Below are 24206 nucleotides of genomic sequence, written 5' to 3'. Positions count from 1 at the left end.
AAAATAAAAACGGTGCCAAAACAGCTATTTGCCTCACAAAAAGTGTACTATAGAGCAACTTAAAATCATATGTACCCTAAAATAGTACCTACAAAACTGCCACCTTATACTGTAGTTTCCAAAATAGGGTATTTTTTTCGAGTTTCTACTCTAGGGGTGCATCACTAACAAAAATATTGAGTTTTGTTAGTGGAAAAAAAAATTATTCAAATGGAAAATCTGCCAAAAAGTGAAATTCTGAAATTTCATCTCTATTTTCTATTCACTCTTGTGGAACACCGAAAGGGGTGTAGTTTCTAAAATGGGGTACATTTTTGGGTGGTTTCTATTATGTAAGCCTCACAAAGTGACTTCAGACCTGAACTGGCCCTTAAAAAGTGGATTTTGGAAATTTTCTGAAAAATTTCAAGATTTGCTTCTAAACTTCTAAGCCATCTAACGTCCCCAAAAGATAAAATAGCATTCACAAAATGATCCAAACATGAAGTAGACCTATGGGGAATGTAAATTAATAACTATTTTGGAGTTATTACTATCTATTATAGTAGTAGAGAAATCGAAATTTGGGAATTTAGTAATTTTTCCAAATTTTGGGTAATTTTTTTAAAATAAATAAAAATGAAATATTTTGACTCAATTTTACCACTGTCATGAAGTACAATATGTGATGAGAAAACAATCTCAGAATGGCTTGGATAAGTAAAAGCGTTTTAAAGTTATTACCACATAAAGTGACACATGTCAGATTTGCAAAAAACGGCTTGGGCAGGAAGGTGAAAACTGGACTGGGGTTGAAAGGGTTAATTCACACCCCTTTCCATTTACTGGATGAACTTCATGGACCTATGTCTTCTTTTTCAACGATACTATGTACAGTAACCTACAATCAAAGTTCAAATACAAAAACAAAACTGTCTTTAGTTTTTCTAACCCAACACTTTTAGTAAAACCACAAAACAAAATGAAAAATAATTGATGATACAGCACAAAGAAAATCAAATGGTGAGTAATTAACCATCTCAGCTCCCCTAGCTTAAACCCCCTTAATGACCAGACCACTTTTTACAATTCTGCACTACATTACTTTCACTAATTTCACGGTTTATTGCTCGGTCATACAACTTACAACCCAAATGAATTTTACCTCCTTTTCTTCTCACTAATTTAATTTGGTGGTATTTCATTGCTGCTTAAATTTTTACTTTTTTGATATTAATCGAAATTGACAGAAATTTTTGCAAAAAAACATAATTTTTCACTTTCGATTGTAAAATTTTTCAATTAAAACTACATTTCTAAATAAATTTTTCTCTAAATTTATTGTTCTACATGTCTTTGATAAAAAAAAATGCAATAAGTGTTCTCTAAATTTATTGGTTTGGGTAAAAGTTATAGTGTTTACAAACTATGGTGCAAAAATGTGAATTTCCGCATTTTGAAGCAGCTCTGACTTTCTGAGCACCTGTCATATTTCCTGAGGTTCTACAATGCCCAGACAGTAGAAACACCCCACAAATGACCCCATTTCGGAAAGTAGACACCCTAAGGTATTCGCTGATGGGCATAGTGAGTTCATGGAAGTTTTTATTTTTTGTCACAAGTTAGCGGAAAATTATAATTTATTTTTTTTTACAAAGTCTTATATTCCACTAACTTGTGACAAAAAATAAAATTTTACATGAACTAACCATACCACTCACGGAATACCTTGGGGTGTCTTCTTTCCAAAATGGGGTCACTCCCCTGGCATTTTAGGGGCCCTAAAGCGTGAGTAGTAGTTTGGAATCCAAATTCGTAAAAATGCTCTGTGAAATCCTGAAAGTACTCATTGGAAATTGGGCCCCTTTGCGCATCTTGGCTGCAAAAAAGTGTCACACATGTGGTATCGCCGTACTCAGAAGAAGTAGGGCAATGTGTTTTGGGGTGTATTTTTACATATACCCATGCTGGGTGAGAGAAATATCTCTCTAAAAGACAACTTTTCCCATTTCTTTTATACAAAGTTGTCATTTGACAGAGATATTTCTCTCACCCAGCATGGGTATATGTAAAAATACACCCCAAAACACATTGCCCTACTTCTTCCGAGTACGGCGATACCACATGTGTGACACTTTTTTACAGCCAATATGCGCAAAGGGGCCCAAATTCCAATAAGTACCTTTTAGGAGGGCATTTTTAGACATTTGGATTCCAGACTTCTTCTCACGCTTTAGGGCCCCTAAAATGCCAGGGCAGTATAAATATCCCAGAAGTGACCCCATTTTGGAAAAAAGACACGCCAAGGTATTTCGTGAGGGGCATGGCGATTTCCTAGAATATTTTTTTTTTTTGCACAAGTTAGCGGAAAATGATTTTGTAAGAGAAAAAAGATAAATAAAATAATCATTTTCCCCTAACTTGTGCCAAAAAAAAAATATTCTAGGAATATAAATGTCTAAAAATAGTCTGGAATATAAATGTCTAAAAATTTTTACGCATTTGGATTCCGTGAGGGGTATGGTGAGTTCATGTGAGATTATTTTTTTTTTTTCACAAGTTAGTGGAATATGAGACTTTGTAAGAAAAAAAAAAATAAAAAAAATCAATTTCCGCTAACTTGTGCCAAAAAAATAAAATTCTTCTATGAACTCGCCATGCCCCTCAAAAATGATCTTTTTATAGCGCCGCAGCGATTTTACGGTGTTTTTGCAGTGATCAGAAAAAAAAATTTATGTCACTTAACGGACTGAACGCAAGTGGGGCGGACTGAACGCAAGTGTGAGCACAAGATCAGGCCTGATTGGGTGAACACTGTGTTTTTTGTAGAGCCTATAGAACATGTCCTATTCTTGTCCGCAATTGCGGACAAGAAAAGGCATTTTCTATATAGTTCGGGCAATGTGCGGATCCGCAAAATGCGGAAAGCACATTGTCGGTGTCCGTGTTTTGCAGATCCGCGGTGTCAGTGTTTTGCGGATCCGCGGATCCGTGGATCCGCAAAACACATACGGTTGTCTGAATGGAGCCTTACAGGGGGGTGATCAATGACAGGGGGGTGATCAGGGAGTCTATATGGGGTGATCACCCCCCTGTCATTGATCACCCCCCTGTAAGGCTCCATTTAGACATCCGTATGTGTTTTGCGGATCCGTGGATCCGCAAAACACATACGGACGTCTGAATGGAGCCTTACAGGGGGGTGATAAGGGAGTCTATATGGGGTGATCACCCCCCTGTCATTGATCACCCCCCTGTAAGGCTCCATTCAGATGTCCGTATGTGTTTTGCGGATCCGTGGATTCGCGGATCCATGGATCCGCAAAACACATATGGACGTCTAAATGGAGCCTTACAGGGGGGTGATCAATGACAGGGGGGTGATCAGGGAGTCTATATGGGGTGATCTCCCCCCTGTCATTGATCACCCCCTTGTAAGGCTCCATTCAGACGTCCGTATGTGTTTTGCGGATCCGTGGATCAGTGGATCCATGGATCTGCGGATCAGTGGATCAGTGGATCTGCGGATCCGTGGATCCGCAAAACACATACGGACGTCTGAATTGAGCCTTACAGGGGAGTGATCAATGACAGGGGGGTGATCAAGGAGTCTATATGGGGTGATCAGGGGTTAATAAGGGGTTAATAAGTGACAGGGGGGTGGGGGGTGTAGTGTAGTGGTGTTTTGTGCTACTTACAGAGCTACCTGTGTCCTCTGGTGGTCAATAGTGTTGATCACGAATATTTTATCGCGAATATAGGAACTTCGAAAATTCATGAATATTTCGAATATAGTTATATATATTAGTTATTTTGAATATTCAAATATTTTTTTTCCCCTTTTTTTTTTTTTAAATCAGTACACATGATCCCTCCCTGCTTCTAGCTTGTGGGCCAATAAGAAGGCTGAAGTATACTTGACTTTAGGAGTAGTAGTGTTTGCGAATTTTGCTCTATATTAGTTTTTTCGAATATTCGCTATATTGCTATATATTCTTGTTTTAGAATATTACGAATATGAAGTTAAATGAAGTTATAGCAATATAGCAAATATTCGAAAAAAATCAAATATAGAGCAATTTAGCTAATATAGTGCTATAATCTTCTTTGTCTAATAGTTGTAAGTTGAAAAATTTGCAATAAAAAATTTAAATCCGAAAATTCGAATTATGAAAATTACGCATATTACACAATCATTACCTTGCCGATTTTTTGAGAAAAAAAAAATCGTGAATTTTCGAATTTGCGAATATTCAACAAATATTCTACAAAATATTCGCCCTGCCACTCATCACTAGTGGTCAATCCAAGCAAAAGGGACCACCAGAGGACCAGGTAGCAGGTATATCAGACGCTGTTAACAAAACAGCGTCTGTTATACCTTTCAAGGGTTAAAAAAAATCGCATCTACAGCCTGCCAGCAAATGATCGCCACTGGCAGGCTGTAGATGCACTCGTTTACCTGCCGTTTCCTGTGAACGCGCGCTCCTGTGTGCGCACGTTCACAGGAAATCTCGCGTCTCGCGAGATGACGCGCCGGCGCGTCGAAGAGGAACAAACCGGCCGCCTCCGGACCGCAATCCTGCGTTAGGCGGTCTGGAGGCGGTTAACATAAAAACACACAGTTAATAGATTTTACTTTTAGGGGAGGATGTGATGCCTTAAAGAAGCATCATACAGCGGTACAGATAATAATAATACTTATGTTTACGCACAGTGAAATTTTCATTATGACAAAAACATGTATGTTCATTATTTGCCACAAAACATTACTGAACGTACGAAACAGTCTTACCTTGATGTGATTGAGTTGTAAGGCATTCTTTGCAAAGAATTTGATAAAGTGGTTGATCCACTGCAGGCTGTTTTCTTTGTCGTGCTGACTGTCTTCTCTCAAATAATATACTAATTTGATTGCTTTGGCTTCCTTCACAGTACTGTCTGAATTCAGTGTCACTCCACCCAGGTATGTTCCTATGAACGCTCTATTTTGAAACATGGGGTAACTTATAGGTATTGTCTCTATCAGACTCACATTACCTTCTACTGCAGATAGGAGTGGATTTGCTGTAATACATTTTTGTCCCTGGACCTCTGCACATATTTGCTGAAATGCGAGCGTTGCATTAGCTGCAAGTCCTATCACTGTGAAGTTCTGCACCATCTCATCCAGCTGCACAAGCTCATTGAACGTGTTAACATTTATGACATTATCAGACGTGCTGACTGCTATGAGAGAGACAAAAGAACCTTCTGTGTATAGTCGCTGTGCAGAAAACTGCCCCGAGTCATTGGTGGGAAAATGTTTCATTACAAATTCTCGTTCTGTTTTAGCTGGACCTCCAATTGGTGTGAACTGATCCTCTATGTCGTTCGCTACCCTCTCTCGTAAAAAGTAAAAGCCGGCTCCCAACCCAGCAGATAAAACAAAAGGAATTATTAGGAACCACCAGGGGTACCTTCCCACCAGCTTACCAAGCTGACGGAAGCCAAGAGAGAGAGGTCTCTGTATACAGTCTGTGTGACACCTGCCCATTGCCAGTCTTTTGTTACCTGCAAAGAACAGAGAAAAAGTTTGCACTGTTAATATAATACATGTAGCAAACATATAACAGCAAGTAAAACTCACATACATCAGTGGCAGCACTGTATGATGAATGGTCTCATTCTTCTTTAAGCGGTTACAAGGAAGAGGGAAGTGTATTATATCTGGATGACATGGTTACTAATGATCAACATCACAGGTAACTGCATCCAAAGATGACTGTTAAACTTTCTGTCATTCCAAATGAAAATGAAATAGAAACAAGTTCTCAGGAACAGGATTTTAGGCCACCAGCCAAATTAAATAGATGACAGGATCAGGCTATTGAACTACAATTGTTTGGTTTAAACTTTTTTTTAAAGGGAACCTGTCAGCGGCAAAAGCCATCCCAAACCACCAGCAGTACCTTCAAGTAGCCGGCAGTGAGTTTCGAATGATGATTTTCTTACTGCATTCTGATGAGGTAGAAGTATGAAAAACGTTCGTTTATCCTCCGTCCGCGCTATTTTCCAGTCAGGCTTGAAGTCAAGGGGGCAGCGGCCTCCTTGCTTCAAATCAAGGTAACCATGCCCTCTTCCATTGCCCCTTCTCCTGTGACTGACAGACAGCTGTTCGGCAAAGTCAGCCGGCTGTGGGACATAAGCGCTGTCAGTCACAGCGAAGGGGCAATGGAAGGGGGCGCGGTTACCTTTACTTGAAGCAAGGAGGCCGCTGCCCCTTTGACTTCAAGCTTGACAGGAAAATAGCGCGGACGGAGGGTAAAAGAACGTTTTTCATACTTCTGCCTCATCAGAATGCAGTAAGAAAATCATCATTCGAAACTAACTGCCGGCTACTTGAAGATACTGCTGGCGGTTTGGGATGGCTTTTGCCGCTGACAGGTTCCCTTTAAGGTTTTTATGGATGGTAATATTAAATACTAGAGTTGAGCGAACACCTGGATGTTCGGGTTCGAGAAGTTCGGCCGAACTTCCCGTAAATGTTCGGGTTCGGGATCCGAACCCGAACCGAACTTCGTCCCGAACCCGAACCCCATTGAAGTCAATGGGGACCCGAACTTTTGGGCACTAAAAAGGAAAGAGCTATCCACATTTGTTTGCAGGGGATTTACCTACATGTTGCTGCCTTTTGCAGCCCAGGAAAGAGCTAGAGGGCTGCAAAAGGCAGCAACATGTAGGTAAATCCCCTGCAAACAAATGTGGATAGGGAAATGAATTAAAATTAAAATTAAAAAAATAAAAATGAACCAATATCAATTGGACAGAGGTCCCATAGCAGAGAATCTGGCTTCACGTCAGCAGAGAATCAGTCTCTTCATGCCATAGCAAAGAATCTGGCTTCATGTCAGCAGGGAATCAGTCTCTTCATGCCATAGCAGAGAATCTGGCTTCATGTCAGCGCAGAATCAGTCTTCATGTCATAGCAGAGAATCAGGCTTCACGTCACCCACCACTGGAACAGGCCACTGTCACACATTTAGGCCCCGGCACCCAGACAGAGGAGAGCGGTCCCGTAACAGAGAATCTGGCCATATGTCAGCGCAGAATCTGTCTTCATGTCATAGCAGAGAATCAGGCTTCACGTCACCCACCACTGGAACAGGCCACTGTCACACATTTAGGCCCAGGCACCCAGGCAGAGGAGAGAGGTTCCGTAACAGAGAATCTGGCCTTATGTCAGCGCAGAATCTGTATTCATGTCATAGCAGAGAATCAGGCTTCACGTCATCCACCACTGGAACAGGCCACTGTCACACATTTAGGCCCCGACACCCAGACAGAGGAGAGCGGTCCCGTAACAGAGAATCTGGCCTTATGTCAGCGCAGAATCTGTATTCATGTCATAGCAGAGAATCAGGCTTCACGTTAGCCACCACTGGAACAGGCCACTGTCACACATTTAGGCCCAGGCACCCAGGCAGAGAAGAGCGGTCCCGTAACAGAGAATCTGGCCTTATGTCAGCGCAGAATCTGTCTTCATGTCATAGCAGAGAATCAGGCTTCACGTCACCCACCACTGGAACAGGCCACTGTCACACATTTAGGCCCAGGCACCCAGGCAGAGGAGAGAGGTCCCGTAACAGAGAATCTGGCCTTATGTCAGTGCAGAATCAGTCTTCATGTCATAGCAGAGAATCAGGCTTCACGTCACCCACCACTGGAACAGGCCACTGTCACACATTTAGGCCCAGGCACCCAGGCAGAGGAGAGCGGTCCCGTAACAGAGAATCTGGCCTTATGTCAGCGCAGAATCTGTCTTCATGTCATAGCAGAGAATCAGGCTTCACGTCACCCACCACTGGAACAGGCCACTGTCACACATTTAGGCCCAGGCACCCAGGCAGAGGAGAGCGGTCCCGTAACAGAGAATCTGGCCTTATGTCAGCGCAGAATCTGTATTCATGTCATAGCAGAGAATCAGGCTTCACGTCACCCACCACTGCAACAGGCCACTGTCACACATTTAGGCCCCGGCACCCAGACAGAGGAGAGCGGTCCCGTAACAGAGAATCTGGCCTTATGTCAGCGCAGAATCTGTATTCATGTCATAGCAGAGAATCAGGCTTCACGTCACCCACCACTGGAACAGGCCACTGTCACACATTTAGGCCCAGGCACCCAGGCAGAGGAGAGAGGTCCCGTAACAGAGAATCTGGCCTTATGTCAGCGCAGAATCTGTATTTATGTCATAGCAGAGAATCAGGCTTCACGTCACCCACCACTGGAACAGGCCACTGTCACACATTTAGGCCCAGGCACCCAGACAGAGGAGAGCGGTCCCGTAACAGAGAATCCGGCCTTATGTCAGCGCAGAATCTGTATTCATGTCATAGCAGAGAATCAGGCTTCACGTCACCCACCACTGGAACAGGCCACTGTCACACATTTAGGCCCCGGCACCCAGACAGAGGAGAGAGGTCCCGTAACAGAGAATCTGGCCTTATGTCAGCGCAGAATCTGTATTCATGTCATAGCAGAGAATCAGGCTTCACGTCACCCACCACTGGAACAGGCCACTGTCACACATTTAGGCCCCGGCACCCAGACAGAGGAGAGCGGTCCCGTAACAGAGAATCTGGCCTTATGTCAGCGCAGAATCTGTATTCATGTCATAGCAGAGAATCAGGCTTCACGTCACCCACCACTGGAACAGGCCACTGTCACACATTTAGGCCCAGGCACCCAGGCAGAGGAGAGAGGTCCCGTAACAGAGAATCTGGCCTTATGTCAGCGCAGAATCTGTATTCATGTCATAGCAGAGAATCAGGCTTCACGTCACCCACCACTGGAACAGGCCACTGTCACACATTTAGGCCCAGGCACCCAGACAGAGGAGAGCGGTCCCGTAACAGAGAATCTGGCCTTATGTCAGCGCAGAATCTGTATTCATGTCATAGCAGAGAATCAGGCTTCACGTCACCCACCACTGGAACAGGCGACTGTCACACATTTAGGCCCCGGCACCCAGACAGAGGAGAGAGGTCCCGTAACAGAGAATCTGGCCTTATGTCAGCGCAGAATCTGTATTCATGTCATAGCAGAGAATCAGGCTTCACGTCACCCACCACTGGAACAGGCCTCTGTCACACATTTAGGCCCCGGCACCCAGACAGAGGAAAGGTTCATTCAACTTTGGGTTGCCCTGCAATATAATGGTAAAATGAAATTAAAAATAGTATTGAATGAGGAAGTGCCCTGGAGTAGAATAATATATTGTTAAGGGGAGGTAGTTAATATCTAATCTGCACAAGGGATGGACAGGTCCTGTGGGATCCATGCCTGGTTCATTTTTATGAACGTCAGCTTGTCCACATTGGCTGTAGACAGGCGGCTGCGTTTGTCTGTAATGACGCCCCCTGCCGTGCTGAATACACGTTCAGACAAAATGCTGGCCGCCGGGCAGGCCAGCACCTCCAAGGCATAAAAGGCTAGCTCTGGCCACGTGGACAATTTGGAGACCCAGAAGTTGAATGGGGCCGAACCATCAGTCAGTACGTGGAGGGGTGTGCACAGGTACTGTTCCACCATGTTAGTGAAATGTTGCCTCCTGCTAACACGTTCCGTATCAGGTGGTGGTGCACTTAGCTGTGGCGTGTTGACAAAACTTTTCCACATCTCTGCCATGCTAACCCTGCCCTCAGAGGAGCTGGGCGTGACACAGCTGCGTTGGCGACCTCTTGCTCCTCCTCTGCCTTTGCATTGGGCTTCCACTGGTTCCCCTGTGATATTTGGGAATGCTCTCAGTAGCGCGTCTACCAACGTGCGCTTGTACTCGCGCATCTTCCTATCACGCTCCAGTGTAGGAAGTAAGGTGGGCACATTGTCTTTGTACCGGGGATCCAGCAGGGTGGCAACCCAGTAGTCCGCACACGTTAAAATGTGGGCAACTTTGCTGTCGTTGCGCAGGCACTGCAGCATGTAGTCGCTCATGTGTGCCAGGCTGCCCAGAGGTAAGGACAAGCTGTCCTCTGTGGGAGGCGTATCGTCATCGTCCTGTGTTTCCCCCCAGCCACGCACCAGTGATGGGCCCGAGCTGCTTTGGGTGCCACACCGCTGTGAACATGCTTCATCCTCATCCTCCTCCACCTCCTCCTCATCCTCGTCCTCCTCGTCCTCCAGTAGTGGGCCCTGTCTGGCCACATTTGTACCTGGCCTCTGGTGTTGCAAAAAACATCCCTCTGAGTCACTTCGAAGAGACTGGCCTGAAAGTGCTAAAAATGACCCCTCTTCCTCCTCTTCCTCCTGGGCCACCTCCTCTTCCATCATCGCCCTAAGTGTTTTCTCAAGGAGACATAGAAGTGGTATTGTAACGCTGATAACGGCGTCATCGCCACTGGCCATGTTGGGGGAGTACTCGAAACAGCGCAACAGGGCACACAGGTCTCGCATGGAGGCCCAGTCATTGGTGGTGAAGTGGGTCTGATCCGCAGTGCGACTGACCCATGCGTGCTGCAGCTGAAACTCCACTATGGCCTGCTGCTGCTCGCACAGTCTGTCCAGCATATGCAAGGTGGAGTTCCACCTGGTGGGCAAGCGCAGACAGGCGAGCAGCGGCAGGGTGTGAACGCCGGAAGCGCGAACAGACGGCCCGCACTTTATGCAGCAGCTCTGACATGTCGGGGTAGTTGCGAATGAACTTCTGCACCACCAAATTCAGCACATGCGCCAGGCAAGGGATGTGCGTCAAACCGGCTAGTCCCAGAGCTGCAACGAGATTTCGCCCATTATCGCACACCACCAGGCCGGGCTTGAGGCTCACCGGCAGCAACCACTCGTCGGTCTGTTGTTCTATACCCCGCCACAACTCCTGTGCGGTGTGGGGCCTGTCCCCCAAACATATGAGTTTCAGAATGGCCTGCTGACGTTTACCCCGTGCTGTGCTGAAGTTGGTGGTGAAGGTGTGTGGCTGACTGGATGAGCAGGTGGAAGAAGAGGAGGAGGAAGCTGAGTAGGAGGAGGAGGAGACAGGAGGCAAAGAATGTTGCCCTGCGATCCTTGGCGGCGGAAGGACGTGCGCCAAACAGCTCTCCGCCTGGGGCCCAGCCGCCACTACATTTACCCAGTGTGCAGTTAGGGAGATATAGCGTCCCTGGCCGTGCTTACTGGTCCACGTATCTGTGGTTAGGTGGACCTTGCCACAGATGGCGTTGCGCAGTGCACACTTGATTTTATCGGACACTTGTTTGTGCAGGGAAGGCACGGCTCTCTTGGAGAAGTAGTGGCGGCTGGGAACAACATACTGTGGGACAGCAAGTGACATGAGCTGTTTGAAGCTGTGTGTGTCCACCAGCCTAAATGACAGCATTTCATAGGCCAGTAGTTTAGAAATGCTGGCATTCAGGGCCAGGGATCGAGGGTGGCTAGGTGAGAATTTACGCTTTCTCTCAAATGTTTGTGAGATGGAGAGCTGAACGCTGCCGTGTGACATGGTTGAGATGCTTGGTGATGCAGGTGGTGGTGTTGGTGGTACATCCCATGATTGCTGGGCGGCAGGTGCCAACGTTCCTCCAGAGGCGGAGGAAGAGGCCGAGGCGGCGGCAGCAGCAGCAGAAGAGGCCGAGGCGGCAGCAGCAGAAGAGGTAGCAGGGGGAGCCTGAGTGACTTCTTTGTTTTTAAGGTGTTTACTCCACTGCAGTTCATGCTTTGCATGCAGGTGCCTGGTCATGCAGGTTGTGCTAAGGTTCAGAACGTTAATGCCTCGCTTCAGGCTCTGATGGCACAGCGTGCAAACCACTCGGGTCTTGTCGTCAGCACATTGTTTGAAGAAGTGCCATGCCAGGGAACTCCTTGAAGCTGCCTTTGGGGTGCTCGGTCCCAAATGGCGGCGGTCAGTAGCAGGCGGAGTCTCTTGGCGGCGGGTGTTCTGATTTTGCCCACTGCTCCTTCTTTTGCTACGCTGTTGGCTCGGTCTCACCACTGCCTCTTCCTCCGAACTGTGAAAGTCAGTGGCACGACCTTCATTCCATGTGGGGTCTAGGACCTCATCGTCCCCTGCATCGTCTTCCACCCAGTCTTGATCCCTGACCTCCTGTTCAGTCTGCACACTGCAGAAAGACGCAGCAGTTGGCACCTGTGTTTCGTCATCATCAGAGACGTGCTGAGGTGGTATTCCCATGTCCTCATCATCAGGAAAAATAAGTGGTTGTGCGTTAGTGCATTCTATCTCTTCCACCCCTGGGGAAGGGCTAGGTGGATGCCCTTGGGAAACCCTGGCAGCAGAGTCTTCAAACAGCATAAGAGACTGCTGCATAACTTGAGGCTCAGACAGTTTCCCTGATACGCATGGGGGTGATGTGACAGACCGATGGGCTTGGTTTTCATGCGCCATCTGTGTGCTTTCTGCAGAAGACTGGGTGGGAGATAATGTGAACGTGCTAGATCCACTGTCGGCCACCCAATTGACTAATTGTCATGGTCTTACCTTCTTGCTGTTCTCCTTCGTTTGACATGTGCTGGCGGCCATCTTGGTTTCTGGGTTTCTTGTAGCCTTCCACCCTGCGGCTCCTCCTTCCCACTGGGAGGAGCTGGATGCCTAGCTCATATATATAGGAGGTCTGTGGCTTCAGTTCCTTGCTTGGTCCTCTTGTGTACACATGCTTCTAAGACTGCTGCTGCTTCTGGTTCCTGATCCTGGCTTCGTCTGACTACCCTGCTGGTTCCTGATCCTGGCTTCGTCTGACTACCCTTCTGGTTCCTGACCTCTGGCTTCGCAAAGACTCTGCTCGGTTTCACCATCCGTTTGGACTTTTGCTTTACAGCTTTATTTTCAATAAAGCCTTCTTATTTTCTCTTATCTCTTGTTGTACGTCTGGTTCATGGTTCCGTAACATTAGGACCAAGCCATGAATTCTGACGGTACAGGGCCATCCTCGCTACCCACGCTGGTTGCCAGACTTGATCAGCAGGATCACCTGTTGGGTCGGTTCGCTGTGGCGTTGCAAACCCTGCTTGAATGCACGGCTCATTTCGCTCTTGTTGCCGATGGGTCGGTTGTCGCTCCTGGGCTCGCTCCTACTGCCGCTCCGGTTGTTGCGCCAGAGTCTACCCCGACACCTGTTGTTGCGCCTGCGGTGTTTCGGGGTATGACCGGTTCTGCCCCTCTTCCACAGCGCTTTGGGGGAGAGCCAACTCAGTGCCGAGGTTTCCTTAACCAGGTGGGCATTTATTTCGAGTTGCTGCCACATGCCTTTCCTACTGAGAGATCAAAGGTGGGCTTCTTGATCTCGCTGCTCTCGGACAAGGCCTTGGCCTGGGCCAGCCCTTTATGGGAGAACAACAATCCGGTGGTTGCCGAGTTTTCCGGTTTTGTTGCTTCTCTTCGGAAGGTATTCGATGTGCCGGCTCGTGCTGCCTCTGCTGCGAAGCTCCTTATGTCCATCAGACAGGGTTCACGATCCGTAGCTGAATACGCCATTGAGTTTCGTACCCTGGCAGCAGAGGTGGGCTGGAATAATGAGGCTCTGGTCGCTGCTTTCTCTCATGGTCTCTCGGATGCCTTGAAGGATGAGGTTGCAGCTAAGGACCTACCAGTTGAGCTCGAGTCTCTTATTTCATTCCTGATTTTGATTGACACCAGACTCAGGGAGAGACCTTCCTTTAAGGAGAACCTGCGGAGGTCTTCTAACAGATTGGTGCCTACGTTTGCTGTCCCACCCGTGCCTCCCTCTCCTCCCACGCCTCCTGGGGATGACTTGTCTGGGGGTGAACCCATGCAGCTGGGGTTTGCTCGCCTGTCCGAGGGGGAGAGGGCACTCCGGAGACGCGAGGGCCGATGCATGTACTGTGGTCTCGGTGGGCATTTTCGGTTGGCATGTCCGAACCGTCCGGGGAAAACGCTCGTACCTGAGATCCTGTCGGGGGCAGATCTTGGGTGGAGTCTCCTCGTCCCCGGTTTCCCGTGTTGACAAACCACTGATCACTGTTGTCCTCTCCTGGGTCGGGGGCTCGGTGACGACCCAGGCGTTGGTGGACTCTGGTGCTGGTGGTTTGTTCATTGATAGTGTGTTCGCTGCCGCCAATTCCATTCCTCTGCAGGCTCGAGGTTCCCCACTGGCTCTTGAGGCGATAGACGGCAGACCCCTTCTGCCGCCACACGTGACTCATGAGACCCTTCCAGTGGGGATAGCCATTGGTGCCGTTCACAGAGAGTCGGTCTGTCTCCAGGTTATTTCGTCTCCACACTACTCGGTGGTCTTGGGGTACCCCTGGCTCCAGAAGCATAATCCGACTTTCGATTGGAGATCGGTCGAGATCCTCTCGTGGTCACCGCAGTGTGGGGCTAGTTGCATCCATGGGCCTGTCAAGTTGCTGTGTACTTCCTCGGACTCTCTGTTGCCTCCTGAATACGAGGAGTACCGGGATGTATTCGATAAGGTGCGCGCGGTTGCCCTACCTCCGCACCGCCCATACGATTGTGCCATAGAGTTACAATCTGGTGCCGTTCCTCCTCGTGGCAAAGTCTATCCACTGTCGGTAGCGGAGAATGAGGCCATGGAGGAGTACGTGAGGGAGGCGCTTTCACGCGGACACATTCGCAAATCTTCGTCCCCGGCAGGGGCTGGATTTTTCTTTGTGAAAAAGAAGGGCGGTGAGTTGAGGCCTTGCATCGATTACAGGGGTCTCAATCGCATCACGATCAAGAACGCTTACCGGATACCCTTGATTTCGAGCTGTTCGATCGCCTTAAAGGGGCCACGGTCTTTACCAAACTCGACCTGAGGGCGGCATATAACCTGGTAAGGATCAAGGCGGGCGATGAGTGGAAGACCGCGTTTAACACCAGGACCGGTCATTATGAATCCTTGGTTATGCCCTTTGGGTTGTGCAATGCGCCCGCAGTCTTTCAGGAATTCATCAACGATGTTTTCCGTGACCTGTTGCAGCAGTGTGTGGTGGTCTATTTGGATGACATCTTGGTATATTCTGAATCCATGGAGGTCCACATTCTGGATGTCAGACGAGTGTTGCAACGGTTACGAGAGAACAAGCTGTTCGGTAAGCTTGAGAAATGCGAATTTCACCGATCCCAGGTAACCTTCTTAGGTTACATCATTTCCGCTGAGGGGTTCTCCATGGATCCTGAGAAGGTTTCGGCTGTCTTACAGTGGCCCCAGCCCAGTGGTCTTCGTTCCCTGCAGCGCTTTTTGGGCTTCGCCAATTATTATCGGAAGTTCATCAGGGACTTTTCCATGCTGGCCAAGCCTCTCACGGATCTGACCAGGAAGGGCAGTAATTCCCAGGTCTGGCCGCTCGAGGCCATCCGAGCTTTTGAGGCCCTAAAGTCCGCCTTTGTGTCGGCTCCGATTCTGTCGCATCTCAACCCTGGGTTGCCCTTTGTCCTCGAGGTGGACGCGTCTGAGACGGGAGTAGGCGCCCTTCTGTCTCAGCGTAGAACACCAGAGGGTCCTCTGCTTCCTTGTGGGTTTTACTCCCGGAAACTGTCTTCCGCGGAGTGCAACTATCAGATTGGTGACAGGGAGTTATTGGCCATCGTGCAGGCCCTTAAAGAATGGAGGCACTTGCTCGAGGGTTCGGTGGTTCCGGTTCTCATCCTGACGGACCACAAGAATCTGACCTACCTTTCTGAGGCCAAGAGATTGACACCACGTCAGGCCAGATGGGCTCTGTTCTTGTCACGTTTTAATTACGTGGTCTCCTACCTACCCGGTTCCAAGAACATCAGGGCGGATGCCTTATCACGGCAGTACTCCGAGCTGTCCAGGGAGGAGTCGATTCCGACTTCGGTCATACCTCCGAATCAGATCCTGGCCGCCATTCGCACCTGCCTGACCTCTCCCCTGGGTGAGCAGATTTTGGCGGCTCAATCTGGTGCTCCCTCTGGGAGACCCAACGGCAGATGTTTTGTGCCTGAGGAGTTGCGCACTCGGTTGTTGCGTACCTACCATAACTCCAAGACCGCGGGGCATCCTGGAAAGAATCAGCTGTCCTGGGCTGTTTCACGTCTGTTCTGGTGGCCTTCCCTACGTTCCGACATCGCCGCATATGTAGCGGCATGCTCCGTTTGTGCCCAGAGTAAGTCCCCTCGGCACCTTCCATTGGGCCTTCTGCAACCCATAGCCACCGGGGAGCGCCCATGGTCACACCTGGGGATGGATTTCATTGTGGACCTCCCTGCATCCCGAGGCCATACGGTCATTCTCATGATTGTGGATCGGTTTTCCAAAATGTGCCACTGTGTTCCTCTCAAGAAGTTACCCTCTGCACAAGAGTTGGCCACGATTTTTGCCAGGGAGGTCTTCCGGTTGCACGGTTTGCCCAAGGAGATTGTGTCAGATCGGGGGAGTCAGTTTGTGTCCAGGTTCTGGCGCGCCTTTTGCTCCCAGTTGGGGATTCATCTCTCCTTCTCCTCGGCCTACCACCCTCAGTCCAATGGGGCCGCAGAACGATCCAATCAGGCCTTGGAGGCAATTCCTTCGTTGCTATGTCTCCGATCACCAAGACAATTGGGTTGACCTCCTGCCTTGGGCTGAGTTTGCCAGGAACACGGCGGTGAACTCTTCCTCTGGGACGTCTCCCTTCATGGCCAATTATGGGTTCCAACCTGCCGTGTTACCGGAGGTATTCTCTCCCCAGGATATTCCGGCTGTGGAGGATCACCTTTCCGTCCTACGTGCTTCTTGGGTACAGATCCAGAAGTCCCTTGAGGTCTCTGCGCAGCGCCAGAGACTCCAGGCTGATCGCAGACGAGCGCCTGCTCCTTCCTACCAGGTCGGAGACCGTGTATGGTTGTCCACCCGCAACCTCAACCTTCGAGTGCCCACTCCCAAGCTGGCGCCACGCTTTGTTGGTCCCTTCCGAGTGCTTCGCAGGGTAAACCCGGTAGCCTATGCCCTTGCGCTTCCTCCTGGCATGCGGATCTCCAACGTGTTTCATGTCTCCCTGTTGAAGCCACTGGTGTGTAATCGTTTCACTTCCTCGGTTCCTCGGCCTCGTCCGGTCCAAGTGGGCAATCGTGAGGAATATGAGGTGAGCAATATCCTGGACTCACGCCTGGTCCGCGGTCGGTTGCAGTTTTTGGTCCATTGGCGTGGTTATGGTCCAGAGGAGCGTTCCTGGGTTCCCTCCGCAGATGTCCATGCTCCTGCCTTGCTCCGAGCCTTCTACGCACGCTTCCCTCAGAAACCGTTTTGTGCTCCGCGGAGGAGGGGCCCTTGAGGGGGAGGTACTGTCATGGTCTTACCTTCTTGCTGTTCTCCTTCGTTTGACATGTGCTGGCGGCCATCTTGGTTTCTGGGTTTCTTGTAGCCTTCCACCCTGCGGCTCCTCCTTCCCACTGGGAGGAGCTGGATGCCTAGCTCATATATATAGGAGGTCTGTGGCTTCAGTTCCTTGCTTGGTCCTCTTGTGTACACATGCTTCTAAGACTGCTGCTGCTTCTGGTTCCTGATCCTGGCTTCGTCTGACTACCCTGCTGGTTCCTGATCCTGGCTTCATCTGACTACCCTGCTGGTTCCTGATCCTGGCTTCGTCTGACTACCCTGCTGGTTCCTGATCCTGGCTTCGTCTGACTACCCTTCTGGTTCCTGACCTCTGGCTTCGCAAAGACTCTGCTCGGTTTCACCATCCGTTTGGACTTTTGCTTTACAGCTTTATTTTCAATAAAGCCTTCTTATTTTCTCTTATCTCTTGTTGTACGTCTGGTTCATGGTTCCGTGACACTAATGCCTGTACCTGCTCAGGCCTTACCATCCTTAGAACAGCATTGGGCCCCACCAAATATCGCTGTAAATTCTGCTGGCTACTGGGACCTGAGGTACAGTAGTTGGTTCACTAGGACGTGTGGCTGTGGCAGAACGGCCACGTCCTCTCCCAGCACCAGAGGGTCCACTAACACCACCACGACCATGTCCACGTCCGCGTCCGCGTCCCTTATTAGATGTTTTCCTCATTGTTCCCGTTCAAAACAATTTTGAGAATGGCAAATTTGGGAATGCTTTTTCAACCCAGAACAAAAAGTCTGCTTTTACGGTCACTACAAATAACTTGACCAGCTAAAACTGTGCAGATTTGGTTGAATAGAGATGTGAGACCTGTTTTTTTTTTGCGCTGTGTGACAGTTATAGGTTTAATCACAGAATGACACTTCTATCAGCACGCTAGCGTGTGTCTTAGGTTTTTCTGAATGACACTATCAATAACTTCAATGTAAGATTTTCTTTTTTGGATAGATTTCAAGTAGGCCTCAAATACCACAAACTAGTTATTTTCAGAATGGCAAATTTGGGAATGCTTTTTCAACCCAGAACAAAAAGTCTGCTTTTACGGTCACTACAAATAACTTGACCAGCTAAAACTGTGCAGATTTGGTTGAATAGAGATGTGAGACCTGTTTTTTTTTTGCGCTGTGTGACAGTTATAGGTTTAATCACAGAATGACACTTCTATCAGCACGCTAGCGTGTGTCTTAGGTTTTCTGAATGACACTATCAATAACTTCAATGTAAGATTTTATTTTTTGGATAGATTTCAAGTAGGCCTCAAATACCACAAACTAGTTATTTTCAGAATGGCAAATTTGGGAATGCTTTTTCAACCCAGAACAAAAAGTCTGCCTTTACGGTCACTACAAATAACTTGACCAGCTAAAACTGTGCAGATTTGGTTGAATAGAGATGTGAGATCTGTTTTTTTTTGCGCTGTGTGACAGTTATAGGTTTAATCACAGAATGACACTTCTATCAGCACGCTAGCGTGTGTCTTAGGTTTTTCTGAATGACACTATCAATAACTTCAATGTAAGATTTTCTTTTTGGGATAGATTTCAAGTAGGCCTCAAATACCACAAACTAGTTATTTTCAGAATGGCAAATTTGGGAATGGTTTTTCAACCCAGAACAAAAAGTCTGCTTTTACGGTCACTACAAATAACTTGACCAGCTAAAACTGTGCAGATTTGGTTGAATAGAGATGTGAGACCTGTTTTTTTTTTGCGCTGTGTGACAGTTATAGGTTTAATCACAGAATGACACTTCTATCAGCACGCTAGCGTGTGTCTTAGGTTTTTCTGAATGACACTATCAATAACTTCAATGTAAGATTTTCTTTTTGGGATAGATTTCAAGTAGGCCTCAAATACCACAAACTAGTTATTTTCAGAATGGCAAATTTGGGAATGCTTTTTCAACCCAGAACAAAAAGTCTGCTTTTTACGGTCACTACAAATAACTTGACCAGCTAAAACTGTGCAGATTTGGTTGAATAGAGATGTGAGACCTGTTTTTTTTTGCGCTGTGTGACAGTTATAGGTTTAATCACAGAATGACACTTCTATCAGCACGCTAGCGTGTGTCTTAGGTTTTTCTGAATGACACTATCAATAACTTCAATGTAAGATTTTCTTTTTGGGATAGATTTCAAGTAGGCCTCAAATACCACAAACTAGTTATTTTCAGAATGGCAAATTTGGGAATGCTTTTTCAACCCAGAACAAAAAGTCTGCTTTTACGGTCACTACAAATAACTTGACCAGCTAAAACTGTGCAGATTTGGTTGAATAGAGATGTGAGACCTGTTTTTTTTTTTGCGCTGTGTGACAGTTATAGGTTTAATCACAGAATGACACTTCTATCAGCACGCTAGCGTGTGTCTTAGGTTTTTCTGAATGACACTATCAATAACTTCAATGTAAGATTTTCTTTTTGGGATAGATTTCAAGTAGGCCTCAAATACCACAAACTAGTTATTTTCAGAATGGCAAATTTGGGAATGCTTTTTCAACCCAGAACAAAAAGTCTGCTTTTTCGGTCACTACAAATAACTTGACCAGCTAAAACTGTGCAGATTTGGTTGAATAGAGATGTGAGACATGTTTTTTTTTGCGCTGTGTGACAGTTATAGGTTTAATCACAGAATGACACTTCTATCAGCACGCTAGCGTGTGTCTTAGGTTTTTCTGAATGATACTATCAATAACTTCAATGTAAGATTTTCTTTTTGGGATAGATTTCAAGTAGGCCTCAAATACCACAAACTAGTTATTTTCAGAATGGCAAATTTGGGAACGCTTTTTCAACCCAGAACAAAAAGTCTGCTTTTACGGTCACTACAAATAACTTGACCAGCTAAAACTGTGCAGATTTGGTTGAATAGAGATGTGAGACCTGTTTTTTTTTGCGCTGTGTGACAGTTATAGGTTTAATCACAGAATGACACTTCTATCAGCACGCTAGCGTGTGTCTTAGGTTTTTCTGAATGACACTATCAATAACTTCAATGTAAGATTTTCTTTTTGGGATAGATTTCAAGTAGGCCTCAAATACCACAAACTAGTTATTTTCAGAATGGCAAATTTGGGAATGCTTTTTCAACCCAGAACAAAAAGTCTGCTTTTACGGTCACTACAAATAACTTGACCAGCTAAAACTGTGCAAAAAATAACCAGACTGTTGATGGTTAAATGCACTTCGGTGGACACAGGCTCAGCCTGCAGCTGATGTAGGATATAGCACAAAATAACCACACTATCGATGGTTAAATACACTTGGTGATAGCTCGTGCTGGCGCACCACAAGTCACAAAATGGCCGCCGATCACCCCAGAAAAAAAGTGATCTAAAAACGCTCTGGGCAGCCTCAAAAAAGTGAGCAAGTCAATAATAGCACTTCAATGATCCACAGCTGCAGATCGATCACAGAATGAAGTCTTTTGGAGGAGTTAATCTGCCTAATCTCGCCCTAACGTCGCAGCTGCAACCTCTCCCTATACTGATCATAGCAGAGTGACGTGCGGCGCTACGTGACTCCAGCTTAAATAGAGGCTGGGTCACATGGTGCACTGGCCAATCACAGCCATGCCAATAGTAGGCATGGCTGTGATTGCCTCTTGGGCCAAGTAGAAATGGGGATCATTCTAAATTAAAGTGGTATTATACCTACTATAAATGGAAAAATAGAAGCATTTTTGATCAAACGTGTGTCAGGCCCATCTACTAGGCATCAAGGTGGCTTCCGCAGATGGGTATCTAACACTAATATACCGCCTCTCTTGGACTTTCCTAAGCCTACTATTTTCAGGGCAGTGTAGGAACCAGCTACATTTATACTCTGCTCAGAAGCCCCAGGCAGATGGGCGTTGCTCAGTCTAAAAGAGGTGCTGCCCTCAATATATACTACAATAAAATTTAGAATAGCACATTTATATTCATAGTCACAGGTGCATATTCATCAAGCAAACATGGTTGATAAAAAAATGGCTGCACAACATTTCACATACAAACAATAGAGTTGAGAAATGGGGATCATTCTAAATTAATGTGGTATTATACCTACTATAAATGGAAAAATAAAAGCTCTTTGTGCACATTTTTGATCAAACGTGTGTTGGGCCCATCTACCAGGCGTCAAGGTGGCTTCCGCAGATGGGTATCTAACACTAATATACCACCTTTCTTGGATTTACCTAAGCCTACAATTTTCAGGACAGTGTAGGAACCAGCTACATTTATACTCTGCTCAGAAGCCCCAGGCAGATGGGCATTGCTCATTCTAAAAGAGGCCGCTACCCTCAATATATTCAGTATTATAAGTATATACAGTACTACAAGTAGTATATACAGTACTACAAGAAAATATGCCTACTTCAGAGGCATCGGTCTGTACCACAAACTCCCTCTTGAAATCGGGCGTCACCAACACCGATGACCCGCACAGGACTGACTTCAACGCGAAAAAAGCCTCTTCTGCCTGGTCATTCCAGCGGACCATCACGGATTTCCGTCCCTTCAAGAGCCCTGTCAATGGAGCCACTAAAGTGGCAAAATAGGGAATGAACCTCATATAATAGCCTACCATTCCCAGGAACGACTTAATTTGCATCGTGGTGACAGGTCGTGACCAATTCCGAATCGCCTCTATTTTATGCACTTGGAGTTTGATAATTCCAAGTCCAATGATGTACCCAGGCTCGGACTGGCCCACCGGGGAGCCGGGGAAATCCTCGATTTACCCCTGCCCCGCCCCCTACTAACATCTCTCTCACTAGGAGCAGCTCCAGAAACTGGACTAAACACTACGTTGTGGTTACAGGACCTTTAGTGATGTCACAGTCATGTGATCATCCATGTGTGTGGGAGGAGTTAGGGGAACACAGGCTGTGCTGTGGAGAATGCAGAGGTACTTCATGTATGGAAGGTGTGAATAAAGCAGGGCTATGTCAGTCTAACCAGTCTATTGTACAATTTTCTGTGTGTAATGTGCACACAGTAGTTCTGTGTAATGGACTAGGGATGAGCGGCAGGGGCAATATTCAAATTTGCTAATATTTGGTAGAATATTCGTAATATTTTCATGAATTCACGATTATTTTCTTGATCTCGAAAAATCAGCAATGTAATATTCGCGTAATGTGCACAAAATACAGGCATGGGTCACTATAACTATATTTTTTCAAGCTGATGAATTGAACGCATTGCACCCACACTGAATCCCGACCCATTCATTTCTATGGGGCTGTTCACATGAGCGGTGATTTTCACGCATCACTTATGCGTTGCGTGAAAATCGCAGCATGTTCTATTTTGTGCGTTTTTCACGTAACGCAGGCTCCATAGAAATGAATGGGGTTGCGTGAAAATCGCAAGCATCCGCAAGCAAGTGCGGATGCGGTGCGATTTTCACGCATGGTTGCTAGGAGACGATCAGGATGGGGACCTGATCATTATTATTTTCCCTTATAACATGGTTATAAGGGAAAATAATAGCATTCTGAATACAGAATGCATAGTACAATAGCGCTGGAGGGGTTAAAAAAAAATAAAATTATTTAACTCACCTTAATCCACTTGATCGCGCAGCCCGGCTTCTCTTCTGTCTGTCTTCTGTGCTGTGTGGAGGAACAGGACCTGTGGTGACGTCACTCTGGTCATCACATGATCTTTTACCATGGTGATGGATCATGTGATGACTGGAGTGACGTCACCACAGGTCCTGTTCCTCCACACAGCTAAGATGAAGAAGAAGGAGATGCCAGCTTTGCGATCAAGTGGATTAAGGTGAGTTAAATTATTTATATATTTTTTTAACCCCTAAAGTGCTATTTTACTATGCATTCTGTATTCAGAATGCTATTATTTTCCCTTATAACCATGTTATAAGAGAAAAAAAATACAATCTACAGAACACCAATCCCAAGCCCGAACTTCTGTGAAGAAGTTCGGGTACCAAACATGCGCGATTTTTCTCATGCGAGTGCAAAACTCATTACAATGTTTTGCACTCGCGCGTAAAAATCACGCGTGTTCCCGCAACGCACCCACACATTTTCCCGCAACGCCCGTCTGAAAGAGGCCTTATATGCAGATAGAGTGCTACAATATATTCGCGATTGAGAAATCCACACTAATGATGCGAATATTTTGGCGCAATACGTGCAAATTCACATTTTAACAAGTCTGACTACTAGTGATTGCACTAAGTATTGTTGTGAACTTGTGACATCACAGCACTATGTATGTATGTATGTATGTATGGACAGCAAAACCAGCTACACTATATCACTATCGAACCTACACTGACTATCTCCCACTAACTATCTGTATTATATATATAAGCTAACTAACTAACTATCGAATGTAATGACACAGGAAAGCAGAGAGCACAGCAATAACACTGCTGTCTCTCTCAGATCTGCAAAATACTGCATACAAGGGCTGCTGGGGAGGTTCTTATATACAGTACACTGAACAAAAATATAAACCGACACTTTCAGTTTTGCTCCCATTTTGCATGAGCTGAACTCAAAGATTTGAAACATTTTCTACATACACAAAAGACCCATTACTCTCAAATATTGTTCACAAATCTGTCTAAATCTATGTTAGTGAGCACTTCTCCTTTGCCGAGATAATCCATCCCACCTCACAGGTGTGGCATATCAAGGTGCTGATTAGACAGCATGAATATTGCACAGGTGTGCCTTAGACTGCCCACAATAAAAAGCCACTCTGAAAAGTGCAGTTTGATCACACAGCACAATGCCACAGATGTCGCAACGTTTGAGGGAGCGTGCAATGGGCATGCTGACTGCAGGAATGTCTACCAGAGCTGTTGTCCATGCAGTGAATGTTCATTTCTATACCATAAGCCATCTCCAAAGGTGTTTCAGAGAATTTGGCAGTACATCCAACCGGCCTCACAACCGCAGACCACGTGTAACCACACCATCCC

At 46.6% G+C, this 24206-nt stretch overlaps 1 protein-coding gene across 2 annotated transcripts in view; it reads right to left on the bottom strand.

The window, feature by feature from the left end:
* The window catches only part of LOC121002805 (patched domain-containing protein 3-like), an 89395-nt gene that overhangs the window by 49424 nt on the left and 15765 nt on the right, over positions 1–24206 (bottom strand). Inside the window, exons 1-2 of one of the 2 annotated variants that reach the window (XM_040434356.1) lie at positions 5613–5693; positions 4775–5532 (exon numbers count right to left, since the gene is read on the bottom strand). In XM_040434356.1, coding sequence (XP_040290290.1) covers positions 4775–5515 — 741 coding nt within the window. In that variant the 5' untranslated portion in view covers positions 5516–5532; positions 5613–5693. Of the gene's footprint in view, positions 1–4774; positions 5533–5612; positions 5694–24206 lie in introns of those variants that run through there. The other variant, XM_040434357.1, reaches the window with a different exon arrangement.

Source organism: Bufo bufo, chromosome 5 (genome assembly GCF_905171765.1).
Source record: "Bufo bufo chromosome 5, aBufBuf1.1, whole genome shotgun sequence".
In the NCBI taxonomy this organism is placed as follows: Eukaryota; Metazoa; Chordata; class Amphibia; order Anura; family Bufonidae; genus Bufo; species Bufo bufo.
The sequence above is the reverse complement of the archived record's forward strand: the minus strand, read 5'-3'. Positions and strand labels throughout refer to the sequence as shown.